Source organism: Sparus aurata, chromosome 19, assembly GCF_900880675.1.
Source record: "Sparus aurata chromosome 19, fSpaAur1.1, whole genome shotgun sequence".
NCBI lineage: Eukaryota > Metazoa > Chordata > Actinopteri > Spariformes > Sparidae > Sparus > Sparus aurata.
Genome location: NC_044205.1, coordinates 25,583,221 through 25,606,171, shown reverse-complemented (window position 1 = coordinate 25,606,171; position 22,951 = coordinate 25,583,221). Strand labels below are relative to the sequence as shown.

Genomic DNA, 22,951 nt, shown 5'->3' with positions numbered 1-22,951 from the left:
GGAAAATAGGGCAGCCACATGCTGCCACTCTGCTTTACAGAAGGAGCCGTGGCGATCCGTATCACTAATTCTATCAGTTTAACTTTGGCGTTTTAGATAGCGAGACAGACCGTGAGGCCAACAGAGACAAATACACAGGGAATAAGTTGAAGAGTAGATACGTAGAGGACAAGTTATAGGGGGTAGATAGAGAAGCTGCAAAAAAGTTAGGCGATAAATCTGAAAACAACTTTGATATTTGATTAGTCATTTCTCCAGCGAAAAAAGCTTCATACCGTCTCCGTCCTGCTTCTCAGTTTGGAAGATTCACTTTTTTTTCCTTGACAGTAAACTTAAAATCTAAATGTTTAAGACAGTCTGACAAAACGAGCAAACTGAAGATTGATCTCCTTGCTTTTTTCGTTTCATGCACCCAAGTGCCCTCGGTTTACAATATACCACAGTCAACCAAATCAACCGAAATACATGTTAGCTCGGTGCATTTCTGCAAAACCACATAAGTTGTAATTAATGTTTCTTACATATGTTATGTATGTGGTAGCCACAAACATGGCTGTTCGAGTTAATTTAAGGACCTCTGACTTTTACTTGGGTACAGTGGCTGAGTACATTGCAGTGAGTTACATTCTATCAGCAGTTATAAGTAGTACATTTTGTCACTAGGATTGTATTTATAATGCAAATGTTAAAGGACCCCCTGATAACTAATGCTGAATATTGGTGTCCGCTCTAAAATCGGTCAATCCTTAATTGTAGTAATTCAAAGTAACAGCCCCAGACACAAGCTGCTTGCTGGCTGGAAGGAGGGATGGCTGGATGGACATGGATGGATTGATGGATGGATGGATGGGTGTTCTAGCGGCGAGCGTAGTAAATATAGCAATCGATAGACGGAACGATCGCTAGATAGAATAGCTGACAAAAGACCAACAGACAGATAGATAGGCACACAGATAGAAAAGGCAGACTGATGGATACGAGGGAAGAGATAGAACAACAGAAGAGGAGTAGAAAGGCAGGCAGACAAATAGATTAGAGAGGTAGTGATAGAGGAGAAAAAAAAAAAAAAGGAAAGAGAATAAAGACTGAATGCAAAAAGCACTTTCATGCCCAGCACAAAGCCATCAAAGCCTTGATGGTCTTCTTCATAAAGATCATTTAATGGCCTTTGCAGTGCACTGTGGGAGACCTTGTTTATTTCACATTCAATCAAACCTCTCCAATCAGCCCACACACTCTCAACTGACTGTCACTTGAGGTTGATTTCTCGATTAGGGCAATCAAATTTGATGTAAAGAACAGTCACACTCTCCTCAACTGAAAGAAGGGAGGCAGAGGACCACTGTGACTGCAGCAGTGCACTAACTGCGGCTTAACTATGTTATAAATGCAGCTTATAAAGCTCATCAAGGTGTTCAAAAGGCACGCTGCTTTGAGGCTGACACACTGAGTGGTGCTGATTGATACCTCGGTGAAAGATAAGGAAAAAATACCTCCATTAGTAAAAGTCAGGGGTTTGATTCAGGAGCAATTGTCGACACTGAAGAGATGCATAGTATATGTTATGATTTGGAAGTATAGCACGGCGTGGCTGTGCATGTATCAAGCGTAAAGAAAAAAAAAAAAGCCTCAAATCTCATTTTAACTGACTTTCACGGGGCCATTAATGAGTGTGAGCACTCACTGTGTGCAGCTGTGGTGCCCTACTTCTTAAGCAGGGCTGTGAAGTGTGAACACTTGCAATGCTGAGCAATACAGCCGCAAACTTTGGATTCTGGAGCATTTGAGTGGCGTGTTTGAAGTGAACAAAATCCTATTAAATTCCTGGTACACTGCATTGTCTTGTAAAGAAAATGGGCCACCCTAAATTAGAATATTCAAGGTAGCTCACTTTGTTGTGCTAATATTTTTGTTAATATGCATGCGGGAGATTTTGCAAGGCCTCGCTCGATTCACTCCTTCATATAACTTATGAGGTATGGAAATACAAAGCGCACCAGAGATACTGTAAGCTGTAACTTTACCAGTATAATATACATTAGAGCTCCAGTAGTAAAGATTTTTTTTTTTTCTGCCTATGTCTTAAGAGACAGCAGGAGAGAGAGAGAGAGAGAGAGAGAGAGAGGAAGAGTAATTATTCTGTATCCGTTCTGCGCTCTATTTTGCTATCTCCTCTTTGCAGCACCAAGCAATGCTTACCAGAGACCTGACAAGAATTGCCAATGATTTTGCTGCTTTAGTGACAATTCCTCAGTGTTTGTGCAAGGCGATTTAACTCATCAAGGCTCTCTTCTGTGCTTCTGTTGTAAGGCCTTGAAAAAGGCTGTGTTTGTGCTGCAAGGCCTTGAAAGGAGAGCCACTAAATCCCTGCAAATATAGTGCGGTAGTGCTAACATTTGATTTTGTTAGGGCTGTGTGAAAACACTTTGTGCCGCACTTTGTCAAGTGTATCGGTGCCAATTTTTATTTTTATTTATTTTCCCCTAGCTGCACTGGGTGTTGTTGAGTACGACCAACATGTACAAACTCACCTCTGGCATATGTCAATAACAATCCATTCAACTTGGCTTTGCACTCAGGCTCACCGCCCTGTTCACATTTAATATATGATGTTTCTATAAGAAACCTGCGGAAAGAAAAGAAAAAAAAAACTTAAACATCCTTGTTGCTGGCACGGTGCCTCGATGATTTGGATGAACAGAAGCACTATTATTTTTTGATGCCGTGTTATCTGATAATAAGTCTGTGCAGCGTTGCTTACTTGTGCAAAACGCCTCTTTGTGTGCACTACCCCTCAGTAAGAAAATCTATAAAACCGTGGGGAGAAGATCTGTTTACCCATACGATTAGGAAGCTGACGTTGTGGAGACGATAATTAGCGCAAAAATGCAGGAGGTTAAGGCCTGAATGCGCCCACGTCGGCTAAGGAGAAATATGTAAAATACATACCACGAGGTTCTGCAAAGACTGTGCGGTTCCTATTATGCTGTAGACATCTTGGCTGCATAGGGTACTGGCTGCTTTGATGGCTCTTTGTTTGTTGTTTCTGCATCTCAGGTTCCTTTTTTTTTTTTTTTTTTTTACAGGATTAACAACAAAGACTGGAAATATGGTAATAATCAGATGAAAAAAAAAAGAAAAAAAACTCCCAGAGAATACAATCAAAAGATTTGAAAATAATGCCATTCCTGTGGTCTGACACGGTCTGAAATTGCATCGGCCTAATTATCACACTGGAGGAATGGATGTTCGGAATATCAGTAATGAAATGTGTTCTTCTTATGTCGCAGAGTAGCTCAGCATTGCTTAGTGAGCATGTCCTAGCGTCTCCTACAGCCGGTGTTCCCCTACACAGATGATGGATTTCAAAGGAGGGAAAGGGCGACACTGGCACAGCTAGGGACTTTTTTTCAGAGAAGTGAAGGCGCATAACAAAGATACGAAGCCCATTTGAATGTATAAATTCATACAAACACTCTCCTGCTCGCCAAAATTAGCCTGTCATTCACAGTCAATAGCGGGAGCAGCGTTCACATCCATAACACACCATAAATCCTTGATTCACTGGTCTACAGCTCAGGAGAGAATTCACATTCGCAAACAATGAACTGATTGTCCCCGAACACAAATACATGTGGAAATCCAAGCTGAGTGATATTCCTCTTTAGTAGACTTTGGGTAATGGAGTTCATCTGCATGGAAATATTTTCAAAAGCAGCCCCCCAAAATACTGTGCATATTGTTCATCTGAACTTGACAGTAGCTTGCTTTCACATGCGTCCCTGTTTTTTGTTTTTTTCATTCTGCCTGAGAATAGCTAGCACTCCGGCAACGCATTTTTTCTGATTTCCATTCAGAGTTTTACTGTTGACATCAGTCTTCCAACTGCGGTGAAAAATAATTAGTTTCCTCACAGCATGCAGACATTAATATTAATAAGTTACTGACGTACATTCTGTGTCCCTAACTACATGTCATTTAAAATGTGAACCCATGAGATAGTGCTCTAAATATATCTGCTGACAGATCCAGTACAGTAATGAGCTTGAATCAAGTGTCTGTCACAGTATGCCACCATTACTCCTGCATGACGCTCACACTGTAGAGCCGCTTCAAGGTGATGGATAGGTCAGAGGTGACTAATTTTAGCAGTTGTTGCTGTAGGTCAGGTTCTCATCATTTTTCAGAGGCACAATTTGGAAGAAAAATCTAAGACTAATTTGATCTGAGCTAATGGAGTATGTCACACTTGACACTGTGGGAGCAAAGGCGACGTTCTGTCCTCTGACTCAAAAGAGATAGTTTCCTCAGTAGGTTTACACCATTATTTCTCCGTCCATAAGAGTGTCACAAAGCGTATGCACATCTATACTACGGCGTAAATGTGTCTGAAGCGAGTGTCTGAGTATGTACTCATTCCATTTATACTCGTCTGGCATGTGCTGTACTTTTCCCTGACTGCATTTTATTGTGCTGTACATATCTTAAGCAAAATATACGGCCAATTGAGTCATTTATATTTTAGGATCCCCAGCAAAAAAAAAACGGCGTGAAGGGTCAACCTAAGAAGTGTCCGAGGTAGGGCTGAGACTAGTGATTATTCCATTAAAGGATAAGTTCACCCTTAAATGAATTATCATCGTCATTATCTGCTCTCAGCCACAGTGATGAAAAAAACAGTGTTGTAGTATTTCCCCCCCGAAAAAAGTAAAACAGCTGCATACAGTTTCTGATCTAAATCTATGGATTATGCCGAACGAGTTGAAGGGGCACTGGTTTTCAAATTTAAACTGATCAATCATTTAGTTTATAAAATGCCTATCACATTTTTTTCATAACCAAAACTCTTATTTTGTCCAACCAACACTTGAAAACCGAAAGACTCTGCATTTACCATCACAAATTGTAAAGAAAAGCAACAACTCCTTACATTTAGAAAGCTGAACACAGCAAATGTTTGACGTTCTTGCTTGGACACTGACCGAAACTATACAAATAAAATAGACAGCACTTAATTTTCTCTCAATCAACTGATCAATTATTCAACTACTTCTAACAGCTTTAGTGTGAAGACAGGAGTTAAATGTTCACATGCATTACTTGGTACTGGTCCCTTTTAGAGCTTCGCAATACCTTTAAAAAAGAGAAGTGGCAACAAAAGCAAAAAGCTCAAAATTGGAGATATGTGGAGAAAGCACATTATTCATAGTGCCTACAGACAAAAGACCTTTGGGAATATTTCCTAAATTGGGAGGCCCGTGGCGAGATATTTTATTTTATGTTAAAATTTTCAGGCACAGTAAAAAAAGAAAAACAGCACCTAGTTTTGTCAACAGGCTTGATGTGAGCTACGAGGGAAGCAAGGATTTGTTTTTCATATGAAGAGGAGCTCAAGGGCAACGATTAGGACTTGGAAATATTCTAGATAACTTTTCTTTGTTTCGTGTTTTTCAGTGGAATTCAACTTTCAAACACCTCGGCGCTGTTGCCAACAGTTACACAAAATGGCAAGAGTGCTTTTTTGTCTGCCTTAAATGCATGACAGAGCAGTATGCAATGCCCCTAATGAGAACCGACAACACCACTTGATTTATAGTTTGACTCCATACTAATAAAGTGTGTCTTTCTTCATTTTTCAGCTGCACTCCAATATGGACAAAGGTGACGGCAACGTGAAGTACGTTCTGACCGGAGATGGGGCAGGCACCCTGTTCCTGATCGATGAGAAGTCCGGAGACATTCATGCCACCAAGAGACTGGACAGGGAAGAGAAAGCTATGTACACACTCGTTGCAAAGGTGTTGGACAGGAACACCAACGCAGAGCTGGAGCCGGACACTGAATTTAACATAAAAATTCACGACATCAACGACAACGCGCCAAAGTTCGCAAAGGAGATCTACTTCGCCAGCGTCCCCGAGATGTCTGAAGTCGGTAAGTTGAGACTGTTGTCTATAAGTTGTGCTTGACTTATTTGAGCATACGACCATACGTTATCTGACATCAGGTATTTAACTCAAGTAAAACTGACCAAGTAATGTCGTTGCCTAAACCTTTCTAATAGGATTTTTTGTCCGAACTTAACATGATAGTGATGATTTCCCAATGAACAAACTTCCCCTCATGTTGTTCTTTCCAGCACGTCCAAACTTCATATAACCTCACTGAACAGCAGGTCCTAGCCAACTAGATGGCTGGGTTGATTGGATGAACGTACTGCAAACAGTGCAATCATTAGCTCTAACCAGCAGCTTAGCAAATGAGGAGGTTGTGCCAAAAACTACTCTTAATGCAATATTGTGTTTTGATGGTGCGAATGAAGAAACACATAAGCTATTTTAAGTCTGTCTGTAGTCTGTAGTCCAAATTGAGCAAGAAAATAATGGATCATGATTGTGAATAAAAGGATGATGATATTATTTCTTGCGCAGATCGGCCATCCCTACATCACAAACTCATAAAATGCTGACAAAAATGCCCGACATGACACGAAGAATCCAAACACTGATCAGCGTTAATCAGTCAGGTGAACTGGTCTATTGAGACGCTGCACTCAGTTCTCCAGAGTCTTTTTTTTTGTTGTTGGTTTTTTTGATTGCTACTTGTTTGGTCAGGCTCATTGGGCATTCACAACAAGTAATGCCATTTGCCATTTTTAATAGGCAGCAGAAATATTGAAACTTTAGATTGTCACAGTCTTTCCAATTAAAGACCTGCTTCATTGCACTCCACTTCGTTCCATTCAAGCAATATAAATAACCCAGTCGGTATGAATATAAACAAAGCTTATGAAAATAATGCATGCAACTTGAAATCAATCCTCAATTATGCAACCACAAATTAATACACGGGAGCAATCAAGGGTAAATCAAAAACCCAATTGTCTATTGGTGACAAATAACAATGGCCTGTTTGGAATTCATAATGAACTGCTCTTAGATTCCTCAGCTGCATGAATACTGGCAAAAGGTGGGTCGGGGTCACCGCTACTCGTCTCCGGACTAATAAACTGCCTTATATGTTCAGACCGAACACACTGGTTAATCAAGCCAGCCAGCCATGAAAAATCAGCAGCTCCCTTTTATGCTATCAATGCCGGGACTAAGTGGGACAGATGTTCAAGGGTTCATTAGTATGCAACGAGACAGTCGGACCCAAACAGGACACGGCAGAGGTCTCCTGAATGCCAAGGACAGTATTTGCAATGTGGCGTTATTGAAACGCTCGGCTGGATTATGCAGGACTTCATGTGGAAGTGACTCATTGACAGGATATCTGGGAGAGAGTGTAAGAGCACTTAAATAAGTATTCATTTTAACATTTGTTTTTAATTTATTTAGCACAAATGAGGCACATTCAACCCCCTATCATTTTTTTATATAATGTGTGTAACCAGGTCGATGTGATTGGATTAAGCTGAAACTATTTCATTTTACCAAATAACATGTTCAGAACAGGTTTCTGGGTCAAATGCCAGTTGGGAAAATGAAAGGCATTTCAGCACATACATAAAAATACAGTGCCATGACCAGACCATGAGCAGAGACAGACAAATACAGTGACCATGAGCGCAGTACTTACATTCCTGCTCCTTCAATGTACAGTATGCACCGTTTGTTGCCATACCTCTGCTCTGCCAAACAACGTCAGATAAAAATGCACTTGGCCTTGCTAAGCTAAAGGCAGCGATGGCTGTACAAGTTTAGAGAATGATTTCGTGTCAGATAAGCATAACCTTTCTGTACAGCTCTCTGCAAAGACTCTTTCTAACTGAGGAATCTTTACTTTATGCCTCGATGATGAAGAAACTTTCAGTCTCAAGTATTCTAGAGGTCCATTGACTTGGACAGGCGGTTTTAATCAAGGCAATCATTTTCACTAAGGTGTTAGCGGATTCCTGGCCAGCAGTTTGTTTTCAAAGCTCAGCCGGATGCAGTAATGACCTTGTTGTTTCTTATAAAAAGGGAACAATATGTACTAATGCTGTTTTCCTGATTGATTTTACTTAGATGCTGTTTTTGTCAATAACTAATTTGCTGTATTCCAGAGCCCAAAGATTAGTCAGCATGACTCATTGTACTGCTGAGAACTACTGTCAGATTTACAGCAAATTCTCTGAAATATGCTCTGAAATTAAATACAATTAGGTTTAGCCACTTGCTTGTGACATGACTGTGTGTATTACACTTGACTCTGAGTGCTCTTTTTGCAGGTACATCTGTTGTCACTGTGACTGCCTCTGACGCCGATGATCAAACGTATGGGAACAGTGCCAAGCTTGTATATAGCATTCTACAGGGACAACCCTATTTCTCTGTGGATTCTGAAAATGGTAAGCCAAACCCAGAAGGAGTTCTTTGAGGCAGTTTTGGGGTCACGTTAATCTGTAAACAGATCTTTTGCACTGCTGCTAAGTGTTTTCTGAGAATAAAAAAGCAGAATAAGGATGTACCTGCCTGACAGTGCCGTTAGTCTTACAAAACAGAAGATTTCTACTTTTCTAAATCTGTAAATTACCTTTTAACAACACAGTCATGAGCCGGCACGGCAGGCTGAAATGTCAATTCTCTAAAATGTGTTTGTTTGCGAACGGTTAGGTCTGGATTGGGTTGCACCAGCTGTTCACAGATCCTTCATTAGCTTGTGCGTGGTGTCTTCTTAGTAACTACAAGCGAGTTTTAAACTAACGAGCTGCTAAAATGGGCTGCACCAATCAAACACAAGTAATGTCTCAGCTAGTAGAGACATGGGTTAAATCAGTCGCTTAATGAAATCTGTGGTAGTGTCCAACCTGTGTGTTCTATTTGTTTTTTGTGGGAGAAAATTGATAAAATCAGGTTAAAATTCTCTTGAATGGCACCTAGTTTTTCTCCCTCATTGAAAATTCAAGAATATATACGATAATGCGAGTTTAACTGCTAGGTACAAGTATGTTTCCTGGAGGTTTCCAGCATCCACATCACACTATTATGTATGATTGAATGCTGGACCGGGATTAACCTACCAAACTATTTGTGATGTCACAAATCCTGCTCATAGGCCCGCCCTCTAAATATCAGATTTTCAGTGAGCACAAAGCAAATAACCACTTTGAACATTCATTCTACTGTAGGAACAAGAAGATAAAAACATGTTGAATTTAGCATACATTCAAAACTGACTAAAAGGTATCTAAAGGCATATACAGGTGCCATCAGGCGAGTTCCTCTTTAAGGTAAGATATGCTTATATAGAATCATGTGTTCTGTTACTCAACAAAGTCCCCCAAGTTGTACAAATGAACAATTATTCCTCTCTCTGTTCATGTCACTGGCTGGCTGGTAAAAGGGGAATGTACTATAACATGTCATTTTCGGTTGGGTTTGGCTTTAATAGGGGGATTCATTCTCACAGCTGGGGAAATAATGGGATGCATTAAAGTATAAGACCAGATTTGGTCCAGAAAAAAGAAATGAAATGAATGCAAACCTTGCTATGATTAACTATGCATCCAAAAAAAAATACCCTCTGTTTCTTACATGAACACTTCAACACCAAGGCCCCTTTTTGATTGCTTTCAACTCACTGACTTCACAACTTTGGGCAGCAACTTGCAGGCAAGTGCCACACAAACCAATCCAAAATATGTTTCCCATCATTGGATTCTAGGCAAGTCTATTTTTGCCATGATTTCACATAAATGACACATTTCGTCCTTATATCTGCCCCTAGCAATTAAAACAGTGCTAATATATACAGGGTTATTTTGTAAATGTGGTGAAAAATTAAGGATGTGGAACTGGATCAATCATGTAAAGTACTTATAATCAAAATATCCTCCTTCTAAACTAGAGGAAATGGCTACACGTTTTCCTATATTGCACTCCCAGTTAATCCAGTCTTTTCATTAGTATGGGAAACTATTTCACAGGCAAGTCCATTTCCTCTTTAAAAATCTATACAGAGCTCAATAGCATTTCTGGTTTTGGTGTGCGCGGCATTGTGTCACCCCTCAGCATCACTGATTGGGTGCAGAAGAGGTGTCATCAGCCAAAGAGTCTCTCAAGAACAGTCTCAATAGTTTACCCTCTTCAACGTCGAGCCAAAGTCTGGACTGGCACAGGAGGAGGAAAGCCATCGTGTTTCCAGCCAGGCCATCTAACCGCACTTTAGTTATGTGGAGATGGTGATCAAATACAAGCTTCAGTTGAGTTTTCCCACATCTTTGGTATTAATCCAGCCTCTTCTAAAAAGTTATGTCTGATAAGGTGTTGCCTGGATCCTGATGGCAGATGGAACCAGTTGCTGACATGTTTTGTAGTGCAACGCAAGTTGAAAATCGTACAGTGTTGCAAACCTCGTTGTTCGAAAGCTATGGGTTTTTTTTTGCTGCTCTTTTAGCTAGTTATGTGTAATTTTTGACTTCTGTAAAAATTTATGCTATAACGAGGCTAAGTCTGAACAGATGGTGCAATCGGCTCTTTCACCTGAATGTTTTTTAAGAACCCTGAAGTGCAACAGCATTTTTTCTTTGTACGGTTTTCAAAGACCCATTTACTTTTTCTGTGACTCATAAAAGCTGAAAAGACTGACCTGTTTCGTGCCATTATTCATTTATTCATTTGCTGCGTGTCTAAATTTACACTTGCGTAGTATGTGACATTTTGCGAATAGCGCTTATTTGCTTTCTCACCAAGAAGTGGATGTGATGATCGATGTCTGTTTAAACCTCAGGGCGTTGAGTGCACCCTGCCAGGCACGTACATTGTAAGATAGCCTCGCTCTATCTGTTCCCACAACTGCAAACTTTCCTATTTACAATTGGATTTGTCTGTTTAACATGGAGAAAAGTGAAAGGGCGACGCAGTTCAACATACAGCGTAGGCAGTGAATCTGTTCCAACAACAGCTAGGCTCAATTTACATACATAACCTCAGAAGTCACGTCTTCATCTTGCAGTTTCCAGTTTTATACATACAAGGTAGTGACTGTGAACTTTGTACCAATAACAGACTATATTTAACGAGTCACTTACAAGATATGCAAATATATTATTTGATTGGAGGCTGTATTAGCCAACATCACAATGTGTCCCTAGGCACATGCAGGAGTCTGAATCCACCCTTGTGTCATTTGCCTGTGGTACATAAATGTAGCTCTTCTGATGCGAGGAACATGTTGCCAGGGAACATAAGCAAGGTGGCAATTCCATTATCTCTCAAAACATAATTGGCAAACCAAATCAGCAACACATAAATGCAATTTTCTAGGAAACACGCTTGAGTACAGAGATGGAACTGATCTCACGTTTATCTCGCTTTCACTAAAACAGCAAATCAGTTCCCCTGAAAAAATGAAGTTTTCCCTTCAAATTGGCAAAAGTGGTAGAACAGATGTTAATTTCTTTCAGGCACCATCAAGACAGCCCTGCCCGGCATGGACAGAGAAGTCAAGGAAAACTACCAGGTTGTGATCCAGGCTAAAGACATGGCCGGACAGATGGGTGGACTCTCGGGAACCACGACTGTCAGCATCACCCTCTCCGACGTGAACGACAGTCCGCCGCGCTTCGCTAACCGTAAGACGCCGTTTCTCGCCGCGCTGTATAGATTTGCAATAGCTGTTTTTTAAACATGAATGAACTTGTGTCACAATTCTCTGAAGACAAATGCGACGCACACAAACAAGTCTGTAATGAATTTGTTTCGTTCACTGCCCCGAACAGATTCATTCCGTGTGACTGCTGTGGAGTCGACAGAGATCGGAGGCGCCATAGGACGTATTAAGGCTGATGATCCAGATGTCGGCCGCAACGCCGAGATGGAGTACAGCATCGTCGGCGGTCACGACATGTTCAACATCATCACTGACCAAACCACACAGGAGGGAGTCATCGTAATCAAAAAGGTAGCTTATTTTTGTTCCTCGCTTCCCTTCATAGCCATCTTTTATGTACTTTACTTTATGAGTCATGCTTTGTAGCCTGCAACCTGCATCAAACTCAGCCACTGTTCGCAGTCATGTAACCATTACTTGATTGATAATGGCTGTGCAATCAGACAAAACACCTCTCATGACAAGTGACATGTTTTCATACAGCTGCAGTGAACAGCTTTCCTGTCTTCAAGAAAAGTGGTTCTTTAAATAGAAAATATGTTAACTAATGCATTGAGTAACACCCAGAGTATTAAATGCTCACATATGCACGAAGGAATATGACAAAATCAGATGTGCGTTTAGTGCACGATTGAAAGGTGCTTATTTGTATTGGAGTGAACAGACTGCTTTTGAAAGACAGCCCCGTTAATTCCCAAACAAACCTGCTGCCATTATTTCTTTGAAAAGGCACTTTAATCCTTAAACCGTTCTCTTGACTCTTCCAGTTTTTAGTGTATGTTTAATTCAAATAAAACAATTGAGCTGTCTTTTAATCTTCTTTAAATATGTACATTTAAATTCAATGGACAGACAGAACAGTACATTTGCGGATTGGAAACAGCCCGCCCGATAACGCCTATTCATGTAAGAAAGACATATGACAGAATTCATTTTAGAACACTATGTGTGTAGAATCAGATACCCTAAGCCTGTGAAATGAATAATATAAAGCAGTCTTTTGCTCAAAACCCTTTTTAGTTTTCCCCTAGGATCTCCCAGATCAGTATTCCTCACTTGGATTTGTAACCTAGAATTTAGAGAATGAATAAGATAAAGGCAGACAAATGAAATGTAATGAATTGCCTATCAAAATGCTGGAGGGGGACTGTTTTTCAAAAGTCTACGGCTTGACTTCTGATGCTCTTTCATCTCCAGGCGCTGGATTACGAAAGTAAGAGGGACTATGAGTTCAGAGTGGAGGTGAGAAACACCTACTTAGACGCGAGGTTCATCCACGGCCTGCAATTCAAAGACTACGCCACGGTCAAGGTAACGGTAGAGGACGTGGACGAGCCACCTGTCTTCACCAGGAACCCTTACATCATCGAGGTGCACGAGGACACGGCTGCTGGCAGCTTCGTCGGCGTGGTGTCGGCCAGGGACCCCGATGCTGACAACAAGCCAGTCAAGTACGCTACAGGGCACGGCGGGGAGTGTTTGGACGGGGCCAGACTGTTAGAGCCACATGCCAAATCCAATCCCCACCTAACAACAAATGCTTCTTTCTTGGGAATAAGCACTCACAATTGAGTAAACTTAGAAAAGAACTTGAGTAAAGATTTCCTCGCCGACCAAACGTCGGTGGCAGTGCTTTATTGTGGCAATTTGACCGTTTCAAACTCATTGTTTCACCTTTAATTAAAATAGTCTAAAATCAATAAGAAAACAAGCATCACATGGCAGAAATGCAAAGTCTCCTCTTATCAGTTTTTTTTTCTTAGCAGGAGGATGGAAATGTGCCCACTTGGCTAAATCTAATCCATCAGCCTAGCCATGTGTCAGTATAGAGGAGGGGGGTGGTGGGGGGGAGAAAAGGATATTATTCATGGTTCCCTCTTGGTCATTTCCCTGTGGAAGATGGCGGCGGCCCTGTGAAGTGAATACAGACACTGTTTATTTCCCAGAATTATGTAAGCCCTCTGTGGCACCGCACAAAGTCAAAGTGAAAGAGCCTAATTTGCTGTATCGATTCACACAGCTTAGTGCCGCCACTCCACACATATGGCGCCTGCCCGTCGCTGACACAGAGATATGCCACTCTCAGCGCATGCCACATGGCGCATTGTGTTGCATATTCAAATTTCAGTGGAATATGAAAGTTGACTATGACAAATGAGCAGGCACAAGGGGAGATGTATCATCTTCTGACGCGGGAGAGCGCGGAATACATTTCCTTTCAGAAACAACGAGTGATGCGCCATGTAAAACACGTTTTTATGAAGTAGGAAAGTACTTCAGTGTGTTTGTCCTATCAAGACAGATCTGTGCAAGGTCGCAATAAAACGAACCTTCACTTTGTGAGCAATGCCACAATAATAGGTATGCAAATGTTGCAGGGACGGTTGCAGAGAGTGGTAACACATTACGGGCTCTATGGTCACAATCTCGGGAACGTTAAATGAGCCGACAAAATCAAATATCACAACATTTTTGGCCGAATACCTTGATGCAGATATTTGATGACATTGTATCGATGCCTTCCTTTCGCAAAATATTAACACAATGAGATTTTTGACAAACAGTCATCAGTATTGTGTATATGACTGTGCAGTTAAAAGCCACTACAAGAAGACGAGGCTGTTAAGTTTGCAAAATTACTTCACTATTAATGCAGCATTTGACACCAGGAAGACATAATCTAAGTAAATGTATGGTCTCATATCGCTATCACAATATCACATCAACGTGTTTGTACTAACAAGAACCTGTTTGCGTGTGTCATTCTTCCAGATACTCCATCGATCGGCACACGGACCTAGAGAGGCTGTTCAACATTGATTCTGTGAACGGCACCATCACAACTCTGAAAGCGCTGGACAGAGAGATGTCCAAATGGCACAACATCTCTGTGGTGGCCACTGAAATAAGTAAGTGCTGCTTCAGCGATGTTGCCATTCAAAATCTATGACATTTACAGACTTAAACTACATGATGCTGTTTGTTTCAGATAACCCGCGCCAGACAACGCGAGTGCCCGTGTTCATCAAGGTGCTGGACGTCAATGACAACGCCCCAGAGTTCGCAATGTCCTATGACACATTTGTCTGTGAGAATGTCAAAGCTGGACAGGTGCTTAACAATTCATACTTATTTTTCAGTATTCAGAGAAAGATATTTGGCTAATGTCATGTTAGCATTGAGACGGATTTATTTCGTAGGGCCCGAACAATAAATACATAGATTTAGCACTGATATTTTGAAGTCTCTTCTTCGACTGTCACTCATGACGTTACTGAATTATCAAAAATAGAAGTAATCCTTACATGTGGGTCTATAGACAGACTGCTGTATAAATAATTGAGTACTGTTACTGCAAAGCAATGTTGCTTTAATCAATGCAAAGCAAAGTTAAGAGCAGACACACCGAGCACACCCGGTGGGAAAGATGACTTTTGGCAACTTTTAGTCAAAGTCAGATTAGAGTCCGGAGGGGATTTGTCACAAAAGCACCTTTTTAAGAGGAAATTCATCTGTGTGCCAGAGGTGCATAATCACCAGAATATATTTGAATATATATATCCCCTCTAATTAAATGAACCTGGAGGCAGGTAACGCATGTGGTTATTGCAATGCGGTGGTCTTAGGAGAACCGTTCCCTGCGTTATTTAACATTTTTCAGCGTTATTGGGCAAAGAGCCAAACAGAAGTTGGCGGCAAATCAGCAGGGGCAGTTTATCTGAGGGAGGAGTCGTCTGCCGGTCACCTTCTGACGTCTACGGGGGGGGGGGGGGAGCGTTCGTTATCCACAACGCTCACTACACGTGCGAGGTGCGTGCCGACGGATCGGTGTTGGGGGACATTCAGCCACATGTGTTTCTAGCTTTAGTTTTTCGAGAGACAGCAAATCTGTTAATTATCTAAACACTCCTCACTAATTGCAGACGGGTCTAATATGTGTCTGATTAGGCTCGGTTTATTCTCAGTCAATGTTATTTATTTATATGTTTCATACAACAGTGGGTTTCAAAGGCAATTAAAAAAAAAATGCAATTCCAAATGTATAAGTCCTGAATGTGATCAAAAGCAGTGGCGTTTGAGTTCAGATGCATTTAGATCTCCTCATTAAGAAGCTTTAATGTGTTTTCTTATCTGGTTTTTGTTCATTACAGCTGATTCAGACAATAAGTGCCGTTGACACGGACGAACCCCTCGTTGGACACAAGTTTGTCTTCACTATAAGCGCCACCAACCCGAACTTCACAATCGTTGACAGGGAAGGTAAGATACATTTGAAAGGCTTCTATATGGGTGTTAAAATAAAACTCGGTGTAGAAATGGGTTTTGATTAGTTGAAAATCTCTAGGGGCCATTACTTGAAAGGAAAAATGCATTCCACTGTGCGATCTGAAGTCTTATTATTGAGTTCTTGAAACACTTTCAATATCTGGAGCTGATTGGCAAAATTTCATTTACAGAAGAGCCAGCTGTCAGGCAGTCATCCCACATCTATCTTTAGTTATGTTACAGACAGATTTGAGTTTATCTGTCACACAATAAAACATATTATCTGAAATACTGCTGCGCTCGCATTGTTTTTTTTTTTCTTTTTGCCTACTGAGGGAGAGAGAAATGCAGCTGTAGCTCGGGAAGCGTGTGAACCAGTTTGAACAACTTCAAACACTGCATCTGTCTATTTCCTCTCTACTTAGTGTAACTGCCTCTGTGTGCCTGGTGCTAGTTTGAGAATTGATTCTGAGTAAATATTTACCAAAGCCCCTCAACTACTGGGATGTATCGCGGTAGACTAAATGGAAAAAAATCGCGGCAGAAACCCAGAGAAGGATTTCCAGTCGAAGTTTTAACAACCAAACTTTGGATTTTAATTAGTTTAGCAAGAAACTGTAGCCGTGCGTAACCGCCGCGCTTTTGTCCTTTTACACTGTAGACTATTATGTGATTACTTCTTAAGCTGTGTTTCAATTTAATCTTTGATGAATACAGTTTTGTAACAAATAGTGCATATTGTTAATAAAATGCTTTGTGTTTGTTTTAATTAATATTCAGACGCCTGATCCCGAGATGCCAGTAGTTCTTAACGGCCGCGCAGTCGGTGTATTATGAGCCGTCTGTCGCAGGAAACAAAGCAAAGGAGTTCTCTCCTCCAAGATTATTTTGCAAAGTGAAACATCTCCTCGCTGACAAGCTTCGCCCATTTGCATCTGTCCGCAGATAACACTGCCAATATCCTGACGCGGAGGGGAGGTTTCAGCCGGCGCGAGATGAGCATGTACTTCCTGCCCGTAGTCATTTCAGACAATGACTACCCCATTCAGAGCAGCACCAGCACGCTGATCGTGCGCGTGTGCGCTTGTGACAGCCGTGGAAACATGCAGTCCTGCAACCCCGAGGTCCTGCCCTTCTCAGACGGCCTCACAACTGGAGCTCTGGTGGCCATCCTGCTCTGTGTCATCATTCTCCTCAGTAAGTCGCCTCGTGTATGAGCATGTGTAGGTGCATCTGTGTGACCATGTGCATCTGAACCCCCCTGTCATCCCTGTGATGTTTGTTTCTTTGTTCAGCTGCGGTCACAGTCGCCTCTCGGTGCTTCAGCTCAAGGCGATTTCTTTATATCGCCCACGCCCAATCACAGTTTAGTGATCCGAAGTCCTGCCGCCCAATCCAGGCAACATAGCTTCAAGAAGCTGCCAGCAAGGACTACACAAGGCGATGGAAGGACAACATCACCGTGATGATCCGTGATCTTTTCTGGCGATAGATAAATAATGTCATCTTCCAAATACATCAGCAAAACGATCTTTTTTTTTTTATTTCGTTACCACAGAAATAAGAACGAAGCAAACCTAGCTTGGCTAACCGTTATACATTAGCTAGGTCATTAGCTAGCTTTTTGCAAACGTTAGCTAACCTAGGATGCGACACTACACAATGGGATGCATCCATGAAGATTGTGTCGTCAATGCAATGTGACTTTACATTCTAATAATACCTTTGAACAAACGTCTTTGGTGATGGTCTTTACACTGGACAACATTTGTCATTGGTTTGAAAGAAAGGAATAAACGCACACCGTCCACACAGTCGGGGTGTCAAGTGTCCCTCTACAGGTCCCTAATATCTTCGGTAACCATCTTCTTAACTTTCTTTTCGCCATAGACAAACTGAGCACACAGCAAATATAAGTTTAACAGTAAACTGGAAGTTATTGGAGCACAGAGAGAAATTGGGAGGGACTCTATAAAGTGGAGGTGTAAATTGACCTTGCACCTGTCCAATGATGCATGATATATACTGTATAATCCACAAACAACCCTTTGCCATTTCCCACACTCACACAGTTACTGTTGCTTTCCTTTAAAAAAGTCAACTCACCTCAGCAGACATATAACAATGACACACATACAACACAATCAACATAACCCAGTTCGGATGTTTAGTATTCTACCAATAGTATTATTTTTGTTTCTGGTTTTTCTTTTGAGGAGACATGAAACACACAGAAATTTGAAAAATTAGCACTCCAGGCTGGCGTCACTTTCATATGCTCCATGCTGCAGCCAATTCCGGGTGCTAAAGCCAATAACATGCCCCAGTGTGAGTTGCTTTTGCTCAAGTGTGTGCCGCTGAGTGCCCGCATGAAGGGGATATGAAAAAAATATTGAATATTTCCAGTATAACAAGGTCTATCATTACAAGCAGGACAGAGATTGAGAGTTCAGAGTCCTGACTCACTACAACAGTTCAAATTTGACTGAAAACTTGCAGGTACCATCTCTGATCAGATGAAGCTTGGAGGGGTGATAAAGCCCTTGAAAGGTGCTATCTAACGATGGTAGGAATAATGTACGTACATGACTCTGTCTTCTGGCTAAAAAGAAGTGATGACAGCCTTAGACACTTTGTACATCCCACCCTACACTGCAATTTCTTCTGAGGCACCATGAACATGGCATGCAATGGTACTTAGAGTACCTCTAAAAGAGGGCCTTCATTATTGAGATGGCCAAAAGAGGTCGCTTGTCAAGACAGCATGAGAATAAGACATGTAAGGGGTTGAACAAACCGTGTGTTGACCCAGCAGTAAGGCCCGCTGTGGGAGGTTTTGTTAGCTAACATGTCAATGATCTTTTACTGATTAAAGCCAGTCCAATTAAGCACAGGTTACTTTGCATATTCAGTTTTAAATGTCGGTTCTCTCTCAGAAAGTAGTGCGGCGGTTCACAACAGTAGTTCTAGGCCCCATTCATTAGCAAATAAAACCACTTAACAAAATGGAAAAATGTGTGTTTCCCTGGTAAAATGGGTCGCGTGCTACTTCCTGACATCCTAAAGCACCACTTCAGCCCTCCTCGTGATCTAATGCAGTATGTAACAGCGTACTGGGCCCCGACAGCAGCGCTGCCTATCATTTTACCCGGCAAAAAGCACAAATGTGTAGTCCTCATGGTCGAGGGCATATATATAAGTAATGGGTTTCAACTGCCATTGAACCTCACCTTGCTTGGCCAAGCGTCGAGGAGCATTTTTGTTTGACTCACTAGACGTTGTGAATGTATGAATGTAGGATGTGATTAAAAAAATCGAACAAAACCATCCTCATGAATGCCTGCATGAGCCTTTTAGCCTCTCAGTGCGCTGGATTTGAACCCCCTTCCCGTCACCCTCTCCTCTTTAGGAGTTGGATAACATTTCATCTGAACCCTGACTAGAACTACTGCTTAGTTGCTTAGCTAGGATTGACCAGCTTTCCCACCATCTGCTTGTTTCAACTCCCAATTTGAAAACTCTGCGCCTGGTGGTGGACAGATCTTCTCTCACATATCGAGTGTGCTGAAGGTTAAACTCCACGCTCTCCTCTTGAGCAAAATATCATGACATCTGCTCATTATCTGACACTTTTCGCGCTTCAACCCCCCTGACAGACTGTCTCATTCACCTCCGCTTGACTCCGACAGGCAGGCGCTGAGCTGGAACGGCTCGCCCTATCTGGTCTTCCTCATTGCAGCCCTCTGTGCTGTCTAAAAACATGGCACTGGTCAGTCGCAAATGTTCGCGAAAGAACCTTTATAAACAGCCACCTCCACCCACGCACAACCCATGTTGAAGGCACTGTAATTAACACCCAGGTGGGAGGCAAGTCGACAACTAGAGTACCTGCTGATAGGACAAAAAAAGGAAGGAGAAGGTGAGGCGCACAGGTGAAGCGAGGCTTGTGCTTGTCCTAAAAATGAGAGATTGCTTCCTGTTTTTTATTTTTTGTTTTTTTTCCTGAAGAATTACGGGTTTATTTAAAAACTTGCTACCAGACAGTGCCACTCTCTGGAAACATGCTCACTCTGCATTCTCTGATTGTCTTTGACTGCTGAAAGAGAATGAAGGAGGTGAGATATGAGGCCGTGTGCTGGAGAGAGAGAGAGAGAGAGATAGAGAAGAAAAAGAGGATTCTCCAACCGCCGAGCATTTTATTCAGTGAATGTGCCGTTCAAGGGAAAACGGAAAGAAAAAGCTTTCTCACTGAATCTTTAATAATAGGAGGTGAACGCCCGAGGCAGTGTTGGGGATTTATCACTGGTAGCAAATGCGTCTCCCCTCTGCGCCTTTGCTCCCCTGCGCTCTTTAATGCATGACACATGTTAGGAGGCACACGTCTTATGCTGAGCTTCCTCTCTCTGTATTTCCCACTGTTTTTGTGTAGTGATCGTGGTGCTGTTTGCTGCCCTGAGGAGACAGAGGAAGAAGGAGCCTCTGATCATCTCCAAAGAGGATGTCAGAGACAACGTTGTCAGCTACAACGATGAAGGGGGCGGAGAGGAGGACACTCAGGCCTTTGATATCGGCACGCTGCGCAACCCAGAGGTGATGGATGCTAACAAGCTACGTAGGGACATCATACCCGAAATGCTGTTTCCCTTTCGGAGGACATCACCTATAAAGGATAACACGGATGTCAGAGACTTCATAAATGGGCGGCTTCAAGAGAACGATACAGATCCGACAGCGCCCCCCTATGACTCCCTGGCCACGTATGCTTACGAGGGCAGTGGGTCACTGGCAGAATCCCTCAGTTCTCTGGAGTCGGCTGCCACTGAGGGGGACCATGATTACGATTATCTCAGCAACTGGGGACCACAATTCAAAAAGCTGGCAGAGATGTACATAGGGAAGAGCCCCGACAGAGAGACCTAGACGGAGGCCACGACAGTCTCTCGTTTTTTCAAGCCCATTTTTTTCTGTCTGTTTATCTAGCTAGCTAGCCAGACAGCTGTTTGTCTAGTTAGTTAGCTAGCCAGCTAGTTGACTGTCTGTCTACCTATCTATCAAGCTATCTATCTGTTTATCTGTCTAGTTTGCTAGCTAGTGCGCTAGTTAACTAGTAGTCTCTTTGATTCTCATACACATGAGTGCACACGCACGAGTATACATTCAAATATAAGATCCCGCAGTCCTCTCGCGGACGCTGGAATGGAAATTAAGACCTTGACCTTGAGTTGGATTTTCTCATTAATGGAGATACAGTATAATTCTCAAAAAGTTTTACTGTTTTTGGTCATAATCAGTAAAGATGCCTTTGACTTTTAGGATTTTTTTTGTGAACAATGGTGTGGACAATGTGTTTTGTAATTGACCTGAGAGATAGTAGTATTGTATACTATCAATGTTTAATGGCACTGGACTGGGTTTGGGCGGGGAAGGGAAGGGACGGGAAGGAGTCAAGTGGTTTTTCCAGCCACCTCCATTAAATACTGTAAATGTACAAAGTGTTTTTAATGATGGACATCCTATATACTATTTGCTATCTTTGTTCGACAAGCAATGTTCATGTGAGTGGTTGGTGCAGTTTATTTGTCAAACTGTGAATTCATTTCATCATATAGGTGTAATATGTAATGGAAAGTGTATGTTGTAGGAAAAAAAAACTGTCATACACTGAAGTCATGCCGTCTGAATGCTGAGTCATATTGTTTTATATTTATATTTTTATACTTATTTTCTTAATAAAATGATGTAAAAAAAAAAATACGCTGCTATATTTCCAGCGCATTGCCTTCTTTTGTGGTTTCTGAAAGGGTGTTGCAGTAGACACTGATATTATCCTGAAGGAGTTAAGTACCCAAATTGCATGCAGTATGCAAGTTGGGAGTAGCGTTACACCCACCATAAAAATCAATGCAGATGCGGTTCATTAAAACTTTAATAACTGCCTGTAAGCAAAGTGAAAACAGGAGCCTTTCTTGAGATTAATTAAAAGTGTATACATATAAAGCATATCAGACCCAGGTCAGTGTACTCAGTGAGGATGTCATAACAGCACTGCATTTTCAGTTGTTTCTCATATAGTGTTGTATTGTTGCAGATTATATTGTTTTCAGAATAAAACAACAGGCAAGCATATTGTTTGTTTATATAGATAAAAAAAGAAGAAAGAAACAGGAGGGGACAAGTTTAATCTTTTTTCTATGGATGTTTCAATGATTAGCCTTTCTATAACTAAAAGAAAAAGACAAATACAATTGAAAAATCAGCTTTCTTGTTAGCATAACCATGTTTTTAGTCCTGAATTTGAAAAGCCCCCTAATTCAGCACATGCTGACTGGCAGATCCAAAAGCCAAGGACTTGTTGCATTGTCCTCAACATCTCATCTAGACTTATAATGACATTTTGAAACTACAATTGAGTCATCTTTTCAGTGGCTGATTGTGTTGCAGTTATGGCTTCTTGAGTGGCAAAACTGGTTTCTCCTTCTTAAAAAGAAAAAAAAAAACACCTTTAAAAGTGAAAGTGTGTCTTGTTTGATGCTACACATCCCAACAAACGCTACTTGGAAAGCTACAGCTTCTTTTAAACAGGAGCAATGATTGGATAATATGTACAGGAAAACCAGAAAAACAAACTATTCTTATTTAGAAAAATACAAATAAAATCATATTTCCTAAATTACAGTATACCAAACTCCATGTGGTTAATTACATACTCATCCGCAAATGTTCTGTTATTCAAGACAGTGCTCGCTGATTAGTGGGCAGCTGTGAAGATGACAATACCTCCAATCAATGCCCTCCTCACGTCGCTCCACTTGATTTCAAATCTTAACAGCTGCCAGCTCATTGATGCACCGCTTCACATGTAGCTGCTGTCCCATTTTGTGATGTATGGTTCTTAATGTACATCAAACATGTTTACCATTCCCGGAGGAATTATCTGCCAAGTTCACTCGTGGTTTCTTACTGCATGTTTTCAATGGTAATATCTACACGGTCCATGGAAGCTTCGATTGTCTCTGTTTAACTTAACTCTGCTAACGAGAAACTTTTTTGTTTAGAGTTTGGTGCAGAAACACAATTCATCTAACACTTT

General features: G+C 41.5%; 1 protein-coding gene across 1 annotated transcript in view; it reads left to right on the top strand.

Moving 5' to 3' along the window:
• Nucleotides 1-21,625, top strand: part of LOC115570381 (cadherin-10-like) — a 30,966-nt gene extending 9,341 nt beyond the window's left edge. Inside the window, exons 3-12 of the mRNA XM_030398924.1 lie at nucleotides 5,640-5,934; nucleotides 8,213-8,332; nucleotides 11,390-11,557; nucleotides 11,705-11,886; nucleotides 12,793-13,046; nucleotides 14,368-14,504; nucleotides 14,585-14,706; nucleotides 15,747-15,855; nucleotides 16,807-17,058; nucleotides 20,291-21,625. Coding sequence (XP_030254784.1) covers nucleotides 5,640-5,934; nucleotides 8,213-8,332; nucleotides 11,390-11,557; nucleotides 11,705-11,886; nucleotides 12,793-13,046; nucleotides 14,368-14,504; nucleotides 14,585-14,706; nucleotides 15,747-15,855; nucleotides 16,807-17,058; nucleotides 20,291-20,781 — 2,130 coding nt within the window. The 3' untranslated portion in view covers nucleotides 20,782-21,625. The remainder of the gene's footprint in view (nucleotides 1-5,639; nucleotides 5,935-8,212; nucleotides 8,333-11,389; nucleotides 11,558-11,704; nucleotides 11,887-12,792; nucleotides 13,047-14,367; nucleotides 14,505-14,584; nucleotides 14,707-15,746; nucleotides 15,856-16,806; nucleotides 17,059-20,290) is intronic.
• The last annotated feature ends 1,326 nt before the right edge of the window (nucleotides 21,626-22,951 follow it).